This window comes from Ruditapes philippinarum, unplaced genomic scaffold (genome assembly GCF_026571515.1).
Source record: "Ruditapes philippinarum isolate M1 unplaced genomic scaffold, ASM2657151v2 ctg2796_1_1_1_1, whole genome shotgun sequence".
Taxonomy (NCBI): domain Eukaryota; kingdom Metazoa; phylum Mollusca; class Bivalvia; order Venerida; family Veneridae; genus Ruditapes; species Ruditapes philippinarum.
Genome location: NW_026867353.1, coordinates 114,943 through 137,500, shown reverse-complemented (window position 1 = coordinate 137,500; position 22,558 = coordinate 114,943). Strand labels below are relative to the sequence as shown.

The window sequence follows — 22,558 nt, the reverse complement described above, 5'->3', positions numbered from 1 at the left end:
CTCAAACAGTCCTCAAAACGAGAGTATGTTGAGGTATGTAAGAATATGTTAAGGTTAAATTGAATATGTTGAGGTAATGAGAATATGTTCAGGTTAAATTGGATATGTTGGTAATGAGAATATGTTGAGATTAATAGAGTATGTTGAGGTGATGAGAATATGTTGAGATTAATTGAGTATGTTGAGGTGATGAGAATATGTTGAGATTAATAGAGTATGTTGAGGTGATGAGAATATGTTGAGATTAATAGAGTATGTTGAGGTGATGAGAATATATTGAGATTTTTAGAGTATGTTGAGGTATGTGAGAATATGTTGAGATAATCAGAATAAATTGAAGTTAATTGATTTTGTTGTGGTGATGAGAGTAAATGAGATTCATTGAATACATTGTATGTTGAGGTACATGAGAATATGTTGAAGTTGATTGAATATGTTAAGGTAATGAGATTAAATTGAGGTTAATTAAGTATGTTGAGGTGATGAAAATAAATTGAGGTTAATTGAGTATGTAAAGGTAATGAGAGTATGTTGAGATTAATAGAGAATGTTGAGGTGCGTGAGAATATGTTTAGGTTAAATTGAATATGTTAAGGTAATGAGAATATGTTGAGATTAATTGAGTATGTTGAGGTGATGAGAATATATTGAGATTTTTAGAGTATGTTGAGGTATGTGAGAATATGTTAAGATAATCAGAATAAATTGAAAAGTTAATTGATTTTGTTGTGGTGATGAGAGTAAATGAGGTTCATTGAATATGTTGAGGTACATGAGAATATGTTGAAGTTGATTGAATATGTTAAGGTAATGAGAGTAAATTGAGGTAATGAAAAAAAATTGAGGTTAATTGAGTATGTAAAGGTATTGAGAATATGTTGAGATTAATAGAGAATGTAGAGATATAAGAGAATATGTTATGGATAATTGTTACCATGCTTTAAGTTACGTTCAAATCTTAAAGGGTAGGTTTTGTAGTTCGACTAGATAATGTGAAAACTTTTAATGCTTAGACTATTATTAGTGACATCATGATTCCAAAGTTTTGGCTATGACTGAAATTAGACATGCACAGTGTATGGACTAGTGCCATTCAATTGTCAGGGCCCTGAACCATGCCTGACTTACAATCTGGACAAAAATCAGTCATCATTGTTAATATGTAATAACTGAATAAGGGATCTTAAGAATTGTTCACAACCACAATTAGCAAGTAAAAATGCAGAGAAAAATATAAACTATATTTAATTGTTTTCACCCTCAGATAGACTAGCTGTTAATAAACTGGGCAATGTTAACCTACACATTGTTCAAACTGAAATTCCAAAGCTTCAGTTTGCCACTGTAATATAGCCAGGCCAGAGTAGTAACTTTAGACAGACCAGATGTAAATTGTTCATTATGATATGCCTAAAATGAGCATAAACTGATATCTAAAAAAGCATAAACTATTGTCTGAGATGAGCATAAACTGTGTCGTCTGAAATAAGCATAAACTTTTGTCTAAAATGATTATGAGCATTTATTGTTGTCTAAAATGTGCATAAACAGTTGTCTAAAATGAGCATAAATTGTTGTCTAAAATCAACATGAACTTTTGTCTGAAATGAGCATAAACTGTGTCTAAATGTCTAAAATGAGCATAAAGTGTTGTCTAAAAAGAGCATAAATTGTTGTCAAAAATTAGCAAAAACTGTTGTCTAAAATGAGCATAAACTGTTGTCTAAATGAACATAAATTGTGTCTAAAAGGAGCACAAATTGTTGTCCAAAATGAGCATAAACTGTTGTCTAAAATGAGTATAAATCTTTGTCTAAAATGAGCATAAACTGTTGTCTGAAATGATAAAATGAGCTTAAATTGTTGTCTAAAACGAACATAACTGTTTCGAACAGGTCAATTCAGGAAATTTAGCAGGTAAAATGATGAGATATTCCAGGTGAGTGCTGATCTGCTGTTGACCTCTCACAGTAAAAGGTTAAAGCCACCTGTGGTCAGTTATCATATTGGTATAACTGTCAATTATCTGGCTTCCTCATCAGTGAGATTCTTTGTTTACAAGATCTAATGAGTGCATACTGGACCTGTGCACTTGATGCTAATTGCTAACAGGTTATAGAAAGAGCAGTGCCTCATATTTTCCTCAAATTGTTTCCATGTTTTTACAGTTTTAATGGTAAACAATTTAATCTTGGACTTTCTTACTCTAAGCTTTTGCTTTGTTGGTGTTTTTGAAGGATATTATATCAGCTACTGTTAGTTTATGGGTATGTACTTATGTCAGGATATTTACATTTGTACATTGTTGAATATTGTAACTTTTATAAAAATTTGAGAGGAAATATTTTGAAGAACTTCTATATATATATGGATTAATGCTGTGATAGTGGTATTGACCCCTCAGGTGTGAATAACTTAATGAAAGATACATTGCTTTATAATAGTTCATCAAATCTTATGTTTTAAAATTGTGACTTTTTCTTTTTAACTTGAAAAATGTATCTAATTTTATCATTGTTAAAATTGATGAATATATTTTATGAAACTTAAGGATGTTCGTGGAAAGGAGCACCTTGATCTTTGATGTGTCAGTATAGGGAATGGAATTAATTAAGAGAAAAGTGGTGTAGTGGCATTTCTCAAACCAGGGATCGTGGGTTTGAGCTCAATGCAGTCAAGACCATATTTCCTCATGAATTTTTTATGTTTTTCAAGTGTTATTTCATATTAGTATTTCAAATGAAGCCAAACTGAACATAAGAGTTAAAAGTTTAATAAAAGGATTAAAAAGCAGAATACAATCATCATCTTGCTTAATTTGTTACGTTTGATATTGTAACTGTCCATGTTATTATCAAGCAAAATAATGTGATAAAAGCATTTCTTGGTCTTGATTTTAGATTTCGGTCTTTTGTTGTATACAGGGCAATGATACACAGCGAGAGATGATGTCAGGACTACATAACTGGTACACGTGTTCTCATGCTCGACCTACTTACTGTAATGTGTGTAGAGAAGCTCTCTCCGGTGTCACGTCACATGGTCTTTCATGCGAAGGTAAGAGATTTTATCATTGTTAGCATGACTATTTGAAGAATGGGGAAAGCTATCGTACTCGTCCAAGTGTCCGCATCAGTATCACAATTTGGTTAAAGTTCTGGATCCAAGTTGGTATATCTCCAAAACTGCAGGAGGGAATGGGTTGAAACTTCACACACTTCAAACTCTATGATTATCTAACATAATGGGCAGAGTTTTTGCCCCTTTTAGCTCACCTGTCACAAAGTGACAGGGTGAGTTTTTGTGATCGCTTTTCGTCCGGCGTCCGTCCGTCGTCCGTCCGTCCGTAAACTTTTACTTTAAATGACATCTCCTCATATACCACTAAGCCAATTTCATCCAAACTTCACAGGAATGTTCCTTTGGTGGTCACCTTTAAAAAATGTTCAAAGAATTTAATTCCATGCAGAACTCTGGTTGCCATGGCAACCGAAAGAAAAAACTTTAAATATCTTCGTTTAAATAACCAAAAGAGCTAGAGCTTAGATATTTGGCATGAAACATCTTCTAGTGAGTGTCTACCAAGTTTGTTCAAATAAAAGCCCTGGGGTCAATATTGGCCCCGCCCCAGGGGGTCATTGATTTTCCCTATATGCATGTAGTAAAAACTTAAAAAATCTTCTTTTAAAGAGCACATAGAGCTAGAGCTAAGATATTTTGCATGAAACATTTTCTAATAAGTTTCTACCAAGTTTGTTCAAATAAAAGCCATGGGGTCAAAATTGGCCCGCCCGGGGGTCAATGATTTTCCCTAAATGCATATAGTAAAAACTTAAAAAATCTTCTCTTAAAGAACCCAAAGTGCTAGAGCTAAGATATTTAGCATGAAACATCTTCTAATGGGTGTCTACAAAGTTTGTTCAAATAAAAGCCCTGGGGTCAAAATTGGCCCCGCCCCGGGGGTCATTGATTTTCCTTATATGTGTATAGCAAAAACTTAAAAATCTTCTTTGAAATAACTCAAATAGCTAGAGTTTAGATATTAAGTATGAAACATCTTCTAGTGAGTGTTTACAAAGTTTGTTCAAATAAAAGCCCTGGGGTTAAAATTGGCCCCATCCCGGGGGTCATTGATTTTCTTTATATGTGTATAGTAAAAACTTAAAAAATCTTCTTTTAAAAAACCCAATGAGCTAGAGGTTAGATTGTTAAGCAGGAAACATCTTTATGTGGGTGTCTACCAAGTTTGTTCAAATAAAAGCCCTTGGGTTAAAATTGGCCCTGCCAAAGGGGGGGTCATTGTTTTTTTCATTATATGTGTGTAGTAGAAACTTAAATCATGAAACATTTTCTAATGGGTGTCCTTCAAAAGTTTGTTCAAATAAAAGCCCTGGGGTATAAACTCGCCCCGCTCCGGGCCTATATACAGGTGAGCGACCTCAGGGCCATCATGGCCCTCTTGTCTTACTGTTGATTGAGAATAGCAAAGTGTGTTGTCTTACGGACAGCTGGTGATTTGTTTATCATCATTAGAAAATCATGTGAAGGTGCTTGTGTTTTGATATACTAATAACATACAAAACTTACTTGCCCCTCACTGGTTTGGTTTCTTATCCTTTTTGAAAGGTTTTGATTCTAAATGCGAGGTAGCTTATGCTGGCTAGCTTACAGGTCAGTGGTTCAACACAGGTGCCAGCTCATGCCTGAAATAATACAAATAGCTCTATGAGTAACAGTCTCCTTTATGATCATTTTTCACTTCGACTTTACTGAGGTTTTTTTTTATGTCATGAGGAGACAGAATTTTTTTTTTATATAATAATTAAAATTTTCACATCGAAAAAATTTACTAAAAAATTGAATGCTAAAAATTTGGGTTTAAAAGGGAAAAAATTTCCCAAATTTTTTTTTTGAGTAATTTTCTCAAATTTTTCTTTTGGGATATCTTTTCCCGTTTTATGTGTTCAAATGATATTTTTAAAAATTTTAATTTTATGTTTTTTTGGCCCTTTTTTAAGCTCAGTGGAGTTCCTTTAAGTCGAAATATTCAGTTTTCCCATTGCTGAATTTATATGCTAAAGTGGCATTTATGCAAATTAAACAAAAAACACTTTAGACTGAAATATCATAAGGAGATTTTCATTTCACAATAAGTATATATATATATGTACACTGTAATTGTGATGTAATTTGTATGTTATTTCAGTATGTAAATTTAAGGCACATAAGCGATGTGCAGTGAAGGCACAGTCTAACTGTAAGTGGACGACTCTGGCAGCTATAGGATCCGAAATTATAGAAGATGAAGATGGGGTAAGATTGTAAAGTCTGTTCTGTTGATGTCAACAAGTCGTTTACAGTTATGTTTAAAGTGACAATATGCTCAGTTTTTTATTGTCAAGAAGGTGAATTGACAATATATCTCACAAGATTGACTGTTCAATGGTAATTGACCAACAAAAACATGTTTGGGATAAAATATAAATCTGCTTAAAATATAACAAGACTGCCGCACTCTTTTTATTAAACAAATTATACAGGTTCTGATACAGGTTAATTCTGATAGAAATTTCCTTTGGTCACATGAGTAATTTATCATTCATGTTAAGGAAACTATAAAATTGAAAAAGGAGTTACTGGACAATGTAAACTTATTTTGAGTATCACTAGTTCACTCACTATATACCATTGGATTGGCATTATATGTCAATTTAACTGAGGCTTTTAATGCAAGAAAAATCAAATTATTGTTTGCTAGAAGATTTTTATGCCCCCACAATGTGGGAGCATATAGCGTTGCACTTGTCCGTCCGTCCGTCAGTCCGCACTACCGAATAGGGATAGGGGGCCATCTAACTGTAAACAGAACAAAAGAGAACAATAGAGTTCATTCCGTAACAATAGAGTAAGGGGCCATTGGCCCTCTATTAAACAATAGAAAATAACAAAAGAAATGGCCCCTTATTCCATTTCGGCCGGATGTCCGTCCGTCAGTCCGTCCGTACGTCCCGAAATCTTGTGAACGCAACTCCTCTTAAACCGGATGGCAGATTTTGCTTAAACTTACAGGGATGAACAACCTTAATGTGTAGATGGTAGTAAAGGAAGGAATTTTCGCTGCGACCAAATTTAACAGAATTATGGCCCTTTGTTGATTTTTTCACTAGATACCATGTAGAAATTTTGTGAACGCAACTCCTCTTAAACTGGATGGCAGATTTTGCTTAAACTTACAGGGATGAACAACCTTAATGTGTAGATGGTAGTAAAGGAAGGAATTTTTGCTGCAACCAAATTTAACAGAATTATGGCCCTTTGTTGATTTTTAGTTTTCAACTTGTGGCACATGTAGTCAAAAAAAATTTGACCTAGAGTCATAAGATTGACAGAACAGTGGCGTGTGGGGGCATCCGTGTCCTATGGACACATTTCTAGTTATTTAAGAAATGACTGACAGACTTTATATGATCTTTGTAATTGACTTATTACTTAAGATGCTGGCTTTCAATAATTTGCCTTTGACTTTGTGGGCAACCAGAGCTTTCTCCGTTTTAGGGAAGAGTACCTGGTGGGGGGGGGGGGGGGATGTTTACATCATTTTCATTTATAGGGGAAAGCTCAGGCATTTTTTTGTGCACATTCACTAAAAAGTGACAATAGTCAATGTTATTGATGATACCATATTGTATTTTACAAAAAGCAAATTTCAATGGTTTATACCTGTATAGGCAAAATGGTGAGTTGAGAACCCTGGCTACCATGTTTTTAGGACTGAAATTATACATTACTTGATTTAATTTTAGTATTAAACGTTCTAAATTGTACCTGTTATTCAGTAGCAGAAATTTTAGAATTAATTTGTCCTGATGAAGGTCAAGTATTGACCGAAACTAGTTTACTTGAATAAAATATTTTAAACCTGACCTGGTGTTGACATGTATTACTCTTTTAACTTGAACATATATTGGTGAAATCATACATTTACATCGAGAGGAACATGTGGGCTGCCACCACATTTAATATCAGAAAATTTCTATGTTAATTTTAGTTATGTCTGTATGACTTAAAACTAAATAAAAACTATGATTTTCAATGATAATTATGTATTACAGATTGCTATGCCCCATCAGTGGTTAGAGGGTAACCTCAATGTTAGTTCAAGATGTGCTGTATGTGATAAAATTTGTGGAAGTGTCCGAAAATTACAAGATTGGCGATGTCTATGGTGCAAAACTACTGTAAGTAACTTGGGATGTTTGACTTCTTAAACTTAATTACAGTTACAAGACTACTATTATTGAATAGGTGCATATTTTTTGTAGATAAACTTGTCAGTATTTCACTAGTAATCTTGGCCCTCACCCTCGGGAGTTTTGAGGGATAGTAGGGGGCACATGCAGTGCTTTGATCTTCAAGCTGTCCCAACACTGGTACCTCAATGCAGAACATGCAGTAGTTCTTCTTTTACACCACAAATGCCTTTTATATATGTTAAATGACATTGGCAACTTAAGTTCTCTCCAGTTATGAAAAGCAGGATGTTTTTACAAATTTTGAAATTTTGATACTGTAAAATCATTATTATTCGTGGGGCACGGATTTTCGTGGTTTTCGTGGGTAGGTCAATCAACGAATTTAAGATCTGACAAAATTTTATTCCAACAAATACTTCTTGCCATGTCTCTATTCTATATATTACAAAGATGCATCGGCGCTTTTCTGCCGATTTTTGTGCAAGGATTGAATTTATTGACAAGCGCTGTGTGATTCATAAAAATATGTACATGTGGTAAGTAAAATGCGCAGCAATTAAGTGTAAGATTACTTTGCATTAGGTTATTTATTTTATTTTTTTTATAAGAAATTGAAAATCCACGAATTTAAGAACCCACGAAAATTCTCGTTTTGATAAACCATGAAATTTCATGCCCACGAATATAAGTGAATTCGCAGTAGTATATTACTCAAGTTACATAATGTATAAATAATAAATAATGTGTGTATATATTTTTGTAGGTACATTCCACATGCAGAGATCAGTTACCAAAGAAATGTCCATTTTCTCAGTGTCGTGTCTCTATCTTACCTCCTACATCCATTGACAACATTGACTCGGATGGTTACTGGGAGGCCATGAGGCCGCCGGGCACCAGTCCACTGCTGGTGTTTGTTAATACAAAATCTGGTGATAATCAGGTATGTTGGTAGAATGAACACCACTAAATTTGTCTAGTTGTGAGAATTGAAACTTTGTGACCTGTAGTGAAATGAACAACACTAAATAGGTCTAGTTACAAGGTCATTTTGTCACTTTGTAGTAGAATGAACAACGTTAAATTTGTTTAATCACTTGCCATATTATGTCGAGATTCTGAAACCTGAAAAAAGGAGAATCAAGTGTTGATTTATTTTGAGAAATTGGCTGTCCATTGATCATTCAAGCAGTCAACTTATCAACCAAGCAATTAATTAATCAATCTGTAAGTCACCTGTTCAGTCAAGCAGTCAGTTAATCAATTAATCCATCAGTCAATCAAATTAAGAAATAAATATTTATGTAAAATTGACCAGGTGTTTACAATCAAGTTATATTATTGAATCTATGCCTAGAGTGAATTTATGCTCATTATTTTTGTTATCAAATAGAGCTTAATAGATTATATATTTCAAAAATACTGACTTTTATAATGGTTATTGGCCAAAGATAAGAAAAATAAGAAATGTTTAGGATAAAATATAAAAACTGCCCGGGACATAAAAAGACTACCTGTTTCAATTTATCAATTGAATGCTACAGATACATTCTGAAGGATATATATAAAAGTGTCCTTGAGTCAGGTGGGCTATTGATCAGTTTTGCAAAGAAGATTACAAAATTAAAAGAAAAAAAAGAAACAAAAAAATAATTACGGCAATATGTTAAATTTTCTTGAATTTAACCTTTGCACTCACCATTTATGCATAGATGGGCATAATGTCACTTTTATGAGTGTTTATTATACAATTTTTAAGCATACTGACATATTTTTCAAAAATTATAAGATTTATTATAGTAATTACCATGTATGTCTTTATAATATGAGAAAACTTACGTATATTTTGCAGGGTGTAAAATTTCTAAGAAGATTTAAACAGCTACTCAATCCAGCACAAGTTTTTGATTTAATGAATGGCGGACCTCATCCAGGGTAAGTAACTCTTGTGTAATGTTTGACTTGTGACATGTGAAACATTAAATGTTACCTAACGGTTAATCTGTAGTATTCTAATCAGTGTAAAGTAATTTGGTTTGTAGGTTAAAGTGTACACTTATTTGAGATTATAACATGAGTTTACTGTCCAAGGCTTATAACTCATATATGGATTTTGACAGAATTAGCGCCCTTTTTGAACTTAGAAAATTCTACATTAACCAGGCTCTTGTTTTACTATCAAGATCTCAAACACTGCCCCTTTTTAACTTAGAACTTTTTAACAGACAAATGTTAAAACCACTTGCCGTGCTCTTGTTTACAATCAAAAAATTTTTCTGGATAAACATAGTGAGTGAATGCTATAAAAGCTTTGAACACAATTATAAGTTTATAATTTCTTCAAACAGAACATAAATCTTGAAAAAATATTTCTAATCCCACTAATCCTATTATGTTAAAATCTTAATAAGAGTCTCTTTAAAGCTGAAGATTGATAGACAACATTATACAGTTTGTTGTTTAGTATTTAAAGCTGCATGCCAGATGAGCTAAAACATTTCAAGAAAATCAACTTTGAGAAAAGTTAACTTTGATTTTAAGAAAAGTAAAAATATTCACTATTCAAACAATTATTTACATGTTTTGTGTAATTAATGAATGATCTATTTTGCTGTTTTATCATAATATTTCTACGGAGTGACTAAGACAAAAAAAGGCTGTTTTTGCTATATTTTGACCTATATAGGTAATTTATGTGGATTGAAAGTGCTGTTTGCAATGTGTTACTGTAAAATCATTATTATTCGTGGGGCACGAATTTTCGTGGTTTTCGTGGGTAGGTCAATCCACGAATTTAAGATCCGATGAACTTTTATCCCAACAAATACTTCTTACCCTGTCTCTGTTCTATATATTACAAACATGCATCGGCTCTTTTCCGGCCGATATTTCGTGAAATGAAATATAAGTACAGACAGATAAGACCAGGTTAGTGACATATTAAATCCGTTTGCAATATTTAAGAAAACTTGAAAGAAAACTCGATAATATGTCCTCAATTTACTGTCACAAATGTCGCATATACATACTTGATCGTTGTAGTCTACTAGGACTTGATTGTGTTAACAAGAATACTTGACATAATCGCGTAAATATGGGAACCGAGGCAGTGCAATAATTAGCGCTAATAAAAATTGTCAGTTTGCTCTTATTAATTTAAAAAAAAAGTCTTTGACATTAATGTCGTAAGTACACAACACTATAAAAAATACGATCGCTAAAACAGATTCATTGTACTTTCTTTTGTTGTTTTTAAATGATTCAGTTTATATGAATTTTAATCTGTATTTGTGCGAATGCTATTCGCCACCGACTTTTACAAGATCCACATATACTCGTGTTATTTACCGAGAATAATTTATATGCATGTAAATTTACACAGTCGCTGTGACGTTGCGTGTAGTTACTGTCAAATATGTAAAGTGTAAACTTTTAAACTCGCTGTTAAAACGTGCCCAGGTGTCGTATAAATTATGCGATGTTTACATCGGCGAATTACAGGGGCATGTGTCCAATGGAGGTGCATATCATGTCACATAAATGTGTTAATTGCAGTCAATTATCGACAGTAACTGTGCTGTATTAGAGTTATGCCCAGAGGCAAGGATTAAATTTATTGACAACCGCTGTGTGACAAGTAAAGATATGTACATGTTGTAAGTAAAAATGTTTGGCTATTAAGATTACTTTGCATTAGGTTACTGAATTTTTTTTTAACAAGAAAATGAAAATCCACGAATTTAAGAATCCACGAAAATGCCCGTTTTGATAAAACCATGAACTTTCATGCCCACGAATATAAGTGAATTCGCAGTAATTACTTTCTTTGGTCACTTGACAATATTTTACATTTTATTACATTTTCATAATTTCATGTGCATGCTGCTTTACAAAAAAATTTTGTTTATTTTTCCAGATTACGGTTATTCCAAAAATTTGACCAGTTTCGAATTCTTGTATGTGGAGGTGATGGTAGTATAGGCTGGGTTCTTTCAGAGATTGATAAAATGGATCTACACAGACAGGTAGGGGATCCTCTTAGTACATTAGATCTAGTTGTTGTGGAATACTACATGTAGTTTCCATGATATACATTGAATTTGCTAATGTTTCGAGACATTCAGTTGTAAAAATATCTTGAATTATATATAAATCCCATATTGTATTTTTTTTATAGACTGATTTATTCAGTCACTTAACAGAATATATAGTTTGTAATGGAAAAATCACTTTTATTAGTTTATATTCTTTTAGCTATGTACATGGCATACTTTTCAAATTATCTCTAGAGAGAAAAAAAAAAAATTCATGATTACCCTTATCTTACACAAAAGAGAAAAAAAAACCCCCTTTTCACATTGGGCTTTTTCTAATTTAAAACTTTTTAAATGTTTTTTAAATAACTTTAAAGATTACCCAATGAAAGCCGGGTTTTACAAACTTAAAGTATTAAAAATAATTTTTATCCATGACCAAACAAAAATGCATATTCATAAAAAATGTTTTGGCTTTTTTTAACTGAAAACTGTGTAAATAAACTTTGAACAATGAAGCATATATATATTTTCAGTGTCAGATTGGAGTTTTGCCGTTTGGCACGGGTAATGATCTAGCACGGGTACTGGGCTGGGGATCTGCGTTTGACGATGATACTCAGTTACCAGCAATATTAGAGAAGCTTGAACATTCACAGATTAAAATGTTAGACAGGTAATTACTAGTGGCCTTCTTTCAATGCTTTGAAATCTTTCATGTGAGGAAGATATCCAGCTAGCTTGCTGGATGTCAGATGGTTCTACTTAGGTACTACTACTTTGTGCCTGAAATAATTCATGGAAGGGCACTTGAGGTCTTCTTGCACTAGTAAAGCTGGAAAGTCACCATATGACCTTTACTGTGTTGGTGCAATGTAAAACTCAACTAAAAAAAATGACGGGTTTTATTATGTTTGCAAAAAGCTGGTAGTTTCTTAAAGTGAATTTGTCTATAATAGAAGTTCTGTAATACAATAAATTATGATGTTGAAAGTATTCAGGATATAGAAGATAATAAGATGATCAACAAAATACAATTATTCATCATATAAATGCTCATACTAAATCACTTAAAAGTTTAATCATCTTTATTTTTTTATTTAAGAAATATTTTCTTATAATATCCTAATGATACATTTCTTATGTTTTTATCAATATTCAAATTACATATGGAAAGTTGGCCCGGTGTAGACCAATCCACCTAAGTTGGCAGATAAATAAGCAATAGTTAGAAAGGAATCAACATTGACACTTTGGGTAATGGGGTAAAGTTTTTGGAAACAACTTCATAACTTGACCTGCTGAATTTCGTAAATGGACTTGTCAGCCTTCCATTTTTGGAACTGTCAACTACATGAATGATTTGTGTTATATTTTCAGATGGAGTATATGGACTTATGAAGGCTACATGCCTCCTCCCAGAAAACTTTCACAACAGGTAAGTTTTGCAAAAAAAAAAACATATAAAAAAAACAAAAAAAAACAACCTTTACTTTTCAATATTATACTTAATTATAATTCTAATATAATAATGTTTTGGTATTATTTTTTTTGGACAAGACACCACCAGTTTCTGACAATATTTTAGTTACATTCATGTTGAGAAAGAAAGTATCAGTGGATATATTTACCCTTGCCCTGTTATAATGATACAAATAGTGAGCCACCCTACTCTGAATCCAAAAGAGTCCATTAGAAGTTTAAAAGATTTCAGTATTAAAAGACAACATTAGAGAGTTTTGTCAGAACTAAAAAGATAGGCACATGTCAATCTTTTACGAATATTGAAACTATTTGTGTAATTTATATGCATAGCTTTGAATTTGAGCAGTCCAAAGAATAGGTGAAGCTATTTTACTCATGGCATTGCCATCCCACTTTGGTTAAGTTTTTGCATGCAAGTTGGTATCTCTTCAACTAATGAAGGGAATTGGTTGAAACATCACAAATTTTTTTGAGTGCATAATAGAAGGTCACTATTCAAGACTAATAACTGTAACATGGATTTTGACAGAATTATTACCCATTTTGAACTTGTATTGAAAGAAAAATATACTTCTATGATGATTTTATATTTCAGTTTGACCCTATTTCGCAGTATGAAGATTCCGTGGCAAATCACCTGTCAAAAATTCTACACTCTGAAGACCATTCTGTAGTTATATCCTCTGCAAAGTAAGTAAATAATGATACAATAATCTAAAGTGCCACCTCTGCTGAACAATAACCTCTTTTACAACAACAAAATCAATTTTTCCCAAAAGTAAGACTCCATAGTATATTAATTAATAATCTAAAACATCACCTCTCCATAACAACCAGTCTTTGTCTCCTGTTGCTATGCAGAGGTTGTGCTGTAATAAACATTCCAATGTCAGACAAACACAAGAAATTCAGGTTAGGCAAGCTGTACAAAACCTGATTTTTGTAAAAAGAACTGCTTGCCATGCTTAGTATTTGCTAAGTTCTGGTATTATTTTAAAGGAACTCTACTGAAGTCCAAAAAACATAAGAAATATTTAATTTTTTACATGGATCAGCTGGGGCATTTAGAAGGGAAAGATATGTTAAAAAAAAAAACACAATTAAGAAATATACTCAGATATACATTGAAAATTGTATTTTTGGGCAATTCTTAGTCAATTTGATGGAAAAAAACATTGCAACAGTTTTCATTTTTGGATTATTTTCACAATTAAAATAATTATTGTGAAGAAAATAATGGAGTGAACGCTTGAACACAAGTTACCGGTCTAGACATAACTGCCTCCATGGTGGAGGGGTTAGAGCCGATGACTTATAATCCAGTTACCTCTCTGGCGTGGGTTTGATCCCCGGGAGATACTTTGGTAGTTTAGAGCAGAGGAAGGTAGTTTAGTACTGGTGTAACTCTCCAGGAACGATGGTTAGGAAACTACCAGCCTATATGACTGAAATACTGTTGGTAAAAGGTGTAAAATGAAACAAACAAACAAACAAAACCGGTCTAGACCTACATCAAATTAAACATTAGTCTAAAAAAATTAACTTTCAGTCTTGTCATGTCAAAAAACCTCAGTGGTGTCCCTTTAACTGATGCCAGTATTTCAAAGTGTTAATTGAATGGTCATCGGTATAAATGGATACACAGGTTGGCCTGACAATACTGCTGTTATAAGCAAATCATTATTGCTCATTATTGTTCTGTTCTATCAGTTAACATTATCACACGTATATATTATAGAGTACTATGTGAGACTGTGAAGGATTTTGTGGCGAAGGTCGGGAAGGCACACAGTGAGAAAAGTGATGACCTGGATATAGCTGATAAGGTCAGGGCTACATTTAATCTTTCATTTGAGCTGGAAAAAAAAACAAAGGTTGCATTTTTTTTAGCTGAAATATTGGAAGAAAAGGGAGCTATAATTGTAATTGCCCAAGGGTCGGCGAAGCTCTTTGGTTAAGTTTTTGTGTATAAGTTAGTATCTTCAAAACTACTGAAGGGAATGGATTAAAACTGCACACACTTATTTGAGAGTTTAATAGGTTAGTTTCCAAGGCCCATAACTCTCAGGAGGTGTGCAGTGCACAAGAATGATAACTCTACCTTTCATAATTTTTGAGTTATTGCCCTTTGTTATTTTTCATACTTAATTTTTCACCTGAGTGAAGCATAACTCAAAAATGTTTGAGATGTCAACATGAAATGTCATAGGTGGATAGATCTTATTGAGGAGGAATGCTGTGCACAAGAATGATAACTCTTCCCTATTAAATATTTGAGTTATTGTCCTTTGTTATTTTTCATACTATTTTGTCCAGAGCTTATCTGAAAAAGTATTTGAGGTATCAACTTGGAACTTCATAGGTGGATAGATTTTACTGAGGAGGGGTGCAGCACACAAGAATGATAACCTACCCTGCATTATTTTTTCAGTTATTGCCCTTTGTTATTTTCAGCCATCAGTATTCATATAGGTTTCAAATCTGTAATCACATCAGCTATCAGTTTTCATTACCAAAAGACCTCTTAAAATTGATTTATTCTGCTCTACTACATATACATTCTTCCAATGAGCAAACACATTCGGTGGGGGATGGCCATGTTGACATGGCTCTTGTTCCATTTTCTTTGCTGAATGTATTAAATAGACTTGTTTTGCTTTCAATTTAGATATTTCCATACCAAGCAATCATGTTTATAGTACATAGTAATGTTACATGCTAGCTTGCCCTAATCTTCTGAATTTAATAAATGGACTTGTCCAGCTTTCAATTTTAGAACTGCCCATTATCATTTTGGGGATATCAACATGAAAATTTAAGTCAGCCAAGAATATAGGGCTAAGTCAGATTGTGATTGTGGTTGATAGCCTTGGTCTACACTGGTGGCAAAATTTAATCAGTTTCCATTCCAGCATTATAAATGTTAAGGCTTTACTTTAACTATTATTGTAGCTATTTTAGACAATAAACTCAACATGGTTTAAAAGGGGTCAGTCATTTCATTGCAATCAATATAAGTGAATGAATTTAATCAAATCTAAGTAAAAATTGTAAAGGTACTGTGGAGTTTATATGGAACTAGTTGTTATTAATGAAACTGTATGACAATATTGTGTTATATTTTTAGTGTGCTTTACTTAATGATTGTGTTATATTTCTAGTGTGCTATACTAAACGAGAAATTGGAAAGTTTGCTCAATACATTGAAGGAAGAGGCTCAAGCTTCATCACAGGTAAATTCTACATTTCTATTACATGTCCGGGTGGAAAAATTCATTTTATCATATAAACGACAGCACAGGAGTGTATGACAATGACAATGACAAAAGATTTATTTAATTTTGGCCTCCGGCCCATATCAACAAAACATATACATTTACAAGCATGACATGATGTAGTGCCAGTGTACTATATAGATCCAATACAATTTATAAGTACATACTAGTATAAATGTATATAAAGTGACAGAAATAAACTATTTTAACATATATGTGTAGTATTTACCCGCCAAATGTGTAGATACATAAATAATTACATATTTAAACAATATCATTTAGCAACATTTTACGTTCTTGAAAAGCACAATATGCAAACACAGCCAATCGCATTATAATATCTACATTTTTCGATGACATCAAAATATTGAACTTATTATTATTAGGGGACAGATAGAATTTAGATGGGATATATTTCTCTCTAAAAGAGGTTAATCTGGGGCATTTTAAAACAAAATGAAATTCAGTTTCAATTTCAGTATTACAAAGTTTGCATATTCTTTGATTTCTTTCAGTGTTAGAATACCTCCCTCTTTCTATTTCTAAGTCATGTGAAGAGGTCCTTAATTTACCCAATGCATTTCTAAATTTTTTAATTGTTACACAATCCAGATATATTTCATGTTCAAAAGTTAACTTATAATTTGCATACAATGACAGTTTAGAACTATTTCCCACATCATAATGCCAAGTTTGAAGATACTGATCCTTAAGTCTAAGAGTAAATTGATGAAGGAATAACTTTTCATTGGGTACACTCTGGTCTAGCCAAATTTGCCCAAATCAATTTCTCATAAGTAAATTTTTAACATATGTAACCCAATTTTTTTGTCCATAGTTATCAAAACATTTCATCATATTGTATGCTTTTTAGCTCGACTATTCGATAAGAATAAGTAGAGCTATTGCAGTCACCCGAGCGTCGGCGTCGGCGTCAGCGTAACCACTTATGTTAAAGTTTTTGTAATAGTTCAAATATTTTCAAAGTCCATAGACATATGGCTTTGAAACTTTGCACACTTGTTCACCATCATGACCCCAACCTGTAGAAAGGAGGAGGTAACTCTATCAAGCATTTTGACAGAATTATGCCCCTTTTTCGACTTAGAATTTACGTTAAAGTTTTTGTAATAGTTCAAATATTTTCAAAGTCCATTGACATATGGCTTTGAAACTTTGCACACTTGTTCACCATCATGACCCCAACCTGTAAACAGGAGGAGGTAACTCTATCAAGCATTTTGACAGAATTATGCCCCTTTTTCGACTTAGAATTTACGTTAAAGTTTTTTGTAATAGTTCAAATATTTTCAAAGTCCATTGACATATGGCTTTGAAACTTTGCACACTTGTTCACCATCATGACCCCAACCTGTAAACAGGAGGAGGTAACTCTACCAAGCATTTTGACAGAATTATGCCCCTTTTTCGACTTAGAATTTACGTTAAAGTTTTTGTAATAGTTCAAATATTTTCAAAGTCCATTGACATATGGCTTTGAAACTTTGCACATTTGTTCACCATCATGACCCCAACCTGGAAACAGGTGGAGGTAACTCTATCAAGCATTTTGACAGAATTATGCCCCTTTTTCGACTTAGAATTTACGTTAAAGTTTTTGTAATAGTTCAAATATTTTCAAAATCCATTGACATATGGCTTTGAAACTTTGCACACTTGTTCACCATCATGACCCCAACCTGGAAACAGGTGGAGGTAACTCTATCAAGCATTTTGACAGAATTATGCCCCTTTTTCGACTTAGAATTTACGTTAAAGTTTTTGTAATAGTTCAAATATTTTCAAAGTCCATTGACATATCAAATATTTTCAAAGTCCATTGACATATGGCTTTGAAACTTTGCACACTTGTTCACCATCATGACCCCAACCTGTAAACAGGAGGAGGTAACTCTATCAAGCATTTTTTTTACTATCAAGCACTAAGAATAGTCGAGCGTTGCTGTCCTACCGACAGCTCTTGTTTTTACATATCTTTGTTCATCCATTTTTAAGATTCTACACCAATATTTAATAACTCTTTTAGCAGTTGTAATAAACATTGGATATCTGCTGCAATTCCCCGAAATAGCTATATTAATTGTTTTTTGACTAAGCCACATATATCTTTTACATGCATAATTTTGAATGGAATCAGTAAATTTTTGCTCACTAGCACCCTAGATCTCGCTCCCATATAACAAAATTGGACTGATTTTTGTATCAAATATTTCGAAAAGTACATGTTTTGGAAGTTGTCCATACTCATACAATTTGCTTAGAATAGATGTAAGAACTCGTTTTAGCTTTGATACTTTGATAAGGAAAAGACAGTTTGCTTGTGAAAGTGTTGCCTACATATGAAAACTTTGATACAGTTTCTAATCTATTATCATCAAAAAACCACTTTTCATGCATACTTAGTCCCCCCCCCCCTTTTTAAAAACCATAACCTTAGTTTTGCTAGGATTAACCTTGAGAAAGTTTTGATCACAAATTTTTTTAACAAATCAAGTGTAATAAAGTCATTTAATGAAAAGATATTACGCTAGTGTAATAAAACTTTGCTGTGACATCTTTTGCGCTATAAACATAGTGTTTAAGCGTGCTAATGTTAGCGTTACACTATAGGCATGTCAGCGAAAAATTCTCTTTTTAACAGTTAACCATTCTTATTTTAAATATGTGATAAATAGAATATTATATTCATGCAAATTCAATACTTAATTTATTGAAATTGTTGAATAAAACAATATAATGCTCGCATAAAATGATTTTACTCATTCAATATATTTAGTGTTAAACCTACACACATTCAATATCGTTTATATAATAGTCCATTATATTTGATAAATTCACAGATTTTATTTTGTGTGTATGTGTGGGGGGTGGAGGAATAGGTTGGCATGACACCAACACAATAGAGGTGATATGTTGAATTTCCAGCTTTACTTGTGGAGGAAGACTTAATGTGCCCATCTGTGCGTTATTTCAGGCACAAATGAACCCCCTGAGTAGAACCATCAATTCTCTGTAAGCTAGCTGGATTGCCTCCTCACATGAAAGAATCTAAAGTCCGTAGTGGGATTTGAACCTACAGCGTTGAGGGCAAAGTGGTTCAAAGTCATTAACTTTAACTGCTTGTCCAAGGACACCTTAATTTCACGTTTAAGTTATGAAAAATATAATTTTGTTGTATTCAAATATTTGATTGCATAAGAGTATTGTGCAGATATGCTTTGATCATATTAAATGGATGTAAATTGTTAAGAATAACACAGAGTAGAATTATGCCATCTAAACCTTTTTTTCTATTTCAGCTGGACAGTGATGACGTCATTGTGCATAATGATCCAGATAGTAATTCATCTGACCCCAGGTTGACCCCTGACAACCATGTGACCAATGACAACCAAGACATCGACAATGAAAATTACAATCCTCCATTTCCAATGGACAATAGATTATCTGATAGTGATAATAGAAACTCTTATGTTGCCATGGACACAAATAATAGCTCTGTTTCCAAGGGCAATAGAACTAGTGCTAGTTTTGAGAAAAGAAAAAGGGGCATTGCTAGGCACAGCAGGCACCATGACAACCGTGAAGTAACGTTTGATGGGCGGGAAGGAGGACGGACTAGCAAGGAAAGAGTGAGGGTTCAGGGTCCATTGGCATCCAGCATGAAGCCCAAACCTGTATGTATAAATTAATAAAATTAATGTGCCAGTCTTTTGTAACTCTGGCCCCTAACTGCAGGGAAGTGGGGAGAAATGAGGGGAAATATGTACGGTATTTACCTGTTTCTACAGTGCCAGGTCACTGTAGTTTGGTACAAGAATTGTAGGGATATTCTCAAGTCCGAGTATGATGGCAAACATTTGGAATTTTAGTAAAAACCTCAAAGACCTCGCTGTTATCTGGGTTGGTTGGGCCTAGTTACATCTGATTGGTGCATTATTGACACAGTGCTGTATAACAAATAGTGAATTATAAAAACCTGATGATCTGTTGCTAGCCTCTTTATTGGGTGTATTGATGGTTTATAAATACACTTGTTGATTAGTATGTCTGCCTGCTTAATCGTGAATGTGTATAAATGAATAAAAAAAAATATATATATATTTAAAAAAGATAAAATAAAATTTTGTAATTATGCCCCCATTTCGAAGAAAAGGGGGTATATTGCTTTGCACTTGTCGGTCCGTCGGTCCGTAGACCAAATGGTTTCCGAGTGATAACTAAAGAACCCTTAGGCCTAGGAACTTCAAACTTGGTATGGTGATTGGTCATGACAAGTAGATGACCCCTATTGATTTTGGGGTCAAGGGGTCAAAGGTCAAGGTCACATTGACCTTGTAAGCAAAAACGGTTTCCGATCAATAACTAAAGAACCTTAAGGCCTAGGAACTTCAAACTTGGTTTGGTGATTGGTCATGATCAGTAGATGACCCCTATTGATTTTGGGGTCAAGGGGTCAAAGGTCAAGGTCACATTGACCTTGTAAGCAAAAACAATTTCCGATCAATAAGTAAAGAACCTTAAGGCCTAGGAACTTCAAACTTGGTATGGTGATTGGTCGTGATCAGTAGATGACCCCTATTGATTTTGGGGTCAAGGGGTCAAAGGTCAAGGTCACATTGACCTCTTGGGTAAAAACGGTTTCCGATCAATAACAAAAGCACCCTTAGGCCTAGGAACTTCAAACTTGGTATGGTGATTGGTTATGACCAGCAGATGACCCCTATTGATTTTGGGGTTAAGGGTCAAAGGTCAAGGTCACATTGACCTTGTAGGTAAAAACAGTTTCCGATCAATAACGAAAGAACCCTTAGGCCTAGGGACTTTCAAACTTGATATGGTGATTGGTCATGATCAGTAGATGACCCCTATTGATTTTGGGGTCAAGGGGTCAAAGGTCAAGGTCACATTGACCTCTTAGATAAAAACAGTTTCCGATCAATAACTAAAGAACCCTTAGGCCTAGGAACTTCAAACTTGGTATGGTGATGGGTCATGACAAGCAGATGACCCCTATTGATTTTGGGGTCAAGGGGTCAAAGGTCAAGGTCACATTGACCTTGTAAGCAAAAACGGTTTCCGATCAATAACTAAAAAACCTTAGGCCTAGGAACTTCAAACTTGGTATGGTGATTGGTCATGACCAGCAGATGACACCTATTGATTTTGGGTTAAGGGTCAAAGGGCAAGGTCACATTGACCTTGTAGGTAAAAACTGTTTCCGATCAATAACTTAAGAACCCTTAGGCCTAGGAACTTCAAACTTGGTATGGTGATTGGTCATGACCAGCAGATGACCTATTGTTTTTGGGGTCAAGGGGTCAAAGGTCATGTAACATTGACCTTGTAGGTAAAAACTGTTTCCGATCAATTAACTAAAAACGCTTAGGCCTAGGAACTTCACACTTTGTATGATGATTGGTGGTGACCAGCAGATGACCCCTATTGAGTTTTGGGTCAAGGGGTCAAAGGTCAAGGTCACATTGACCTTGTAAGTAAAAACGGTTTCTGATCAATAACTTAAGAACGCTTAGGCCTAGGAACTTCAAACTTTGTATGGTGATTTTTCATGACCAGCACATTACCCCTATTGATTTTGGGATCAAGGGGTCAAAGGTCAAGGTCACATTGACCTTGTAAGTAAAAACGGTTTTCTGATCAATAACTAAGAACGCTTCGGCCTAGGAACTTCAAACTTGGCATAGTGATTGGTCATGACCAGCAGATGACCCCTATTGATTTTGGGGTCAAAGGTCAAGGTCACATTGACCTTGTATGTTAAAACGGTTTCGGATCAATATTAAAAGAACCCTTAGGCCTAGGAACTTCAAACTTGGCATGGTGATTAGTCATGACCAGCAAATGACCCCTATTGATTTTGGGGTCAAGGGGTCAAAGGTCAAGGTCACATTGACCTTGTAGGTAAAAACGGTTTCTGATCAATTAACTAAAAACGCTTAGGTCTAGGAACTTCAAACTTTGTATGATGATTGGTCTTGACCAGCAGATGACCCTATTGAGTTTTGGGTCAAGGGGTCAAAGGTCAAGGTCATGACCAGTAGATACTTGATAACCCTTATTAATTGTTTGATCACTGGGTCAAAAGTCATGCATAATTACCTTATCACATGAATAATTGGCTGCTGATAGGGGGCATACATGTTTTACAAACATATCTTGTTGACATTGCCTCGGAAACTTGTGTTCAATTATTGTTAAGTATCAGTGTCATAGAAATCAAAAGCTGTTTTCATTATCTAAATTATACATTTGTAAATATTTCTAAACTTTTGCAGACAATATTTAAGCCAAGAGATGCACTTATGTCCCGAGCAAACAGTTTGAAGAAAGCAATCCGGCAGATCATTGAGCATACAGAGCGAGGTAAGTCAAACCCACTGATATAGACATTGAAAGTGGCATATTTGGAATACTTGTTCACTTTTAAAATTTTCAATGCATTTCTAAGAAGCAAACAATCCAGAAAGCC

The 22,558-nt window shown here is 33.9% G+C and overlaps 1 protein-coding gene across 8 annotated transcripts in view; it reads left to right on the top strand.

The window, feature by feature from the left end:
• Nucleotides 1–22,558, top strand: part of LOC132735798 (diacylglycerol kinase delta-like) — an 88,315-nt gene that overhangs the window by 27,177 nt on the left and 38,580 nt on the right. For 5 of the 8 annotated variants that reach the window (XM_060722795.1, XM_060722793.1, XM_060722796.1 and 2 more), the window contains 14 exons: nucleotides 1–33; nucleotides 2,901–3,057; nucleotides 5,207–5,313; nucleotides 7,113–7,238; nucleotides 8,017–8,196; nucleotides 9,106–9,188; nucleotides 11,170–11,278; nucleotides 11,824–11,963; nucleotides 12,668–12,725; nucleotides 13,368–13,462; nucleotides 14,511–14,598; nucleotides 15,934–16,005; nucleotides 19,368–19,745; nucleotides 22,365–22,452. The exon at nucleotides 1–33 is cut by the window's left edge and continues 72 nt beyond it. In XM_060722795.1, the coding sequence (XP_060578778.1) occupies nucleotides 1–33; nucleotides 2,901–3,057; nucleotides 5,207–5,313; nucleotides 7,113–7,238; nucleotides 8,017–8,196; nucleotides 9,106–9,188; nucleotides 11,170–11,278; nucleotides 11,824–11,963; nucleotides 12,668–12,725; nucleotides 13,368–13,462; nucleotides 14,511–14,598; nucleotides 15,934–16,005; nucleotides 19,368–19,745; nucleotides 22,365–22,452 (1,714 nt within the window). The remainder of the gene's footprint in view (nucleotides 34–2,900; nucleotides 3,058–5,206; nucleotides 5,314–7,112; nucleotides 7,239–8,016; nucleotides 8,197–9,105; nucleotides 9,189–11,169; nucleotides 11,279–11,823; nucleotides 11,964–12,667; nucleotides 12,726–13,367; nucleotides 13,463–14,510; nucleotides 14,599–15,933; nucleotides 16,006–19,367; nucleotides 19,746–22,364; nucleotides 22,453–22,558) is intronic. The other 3 variants (XM_060722794.1, XM_060722800.1, XM_060722801.1) reach the window with 1 other exon arrangement.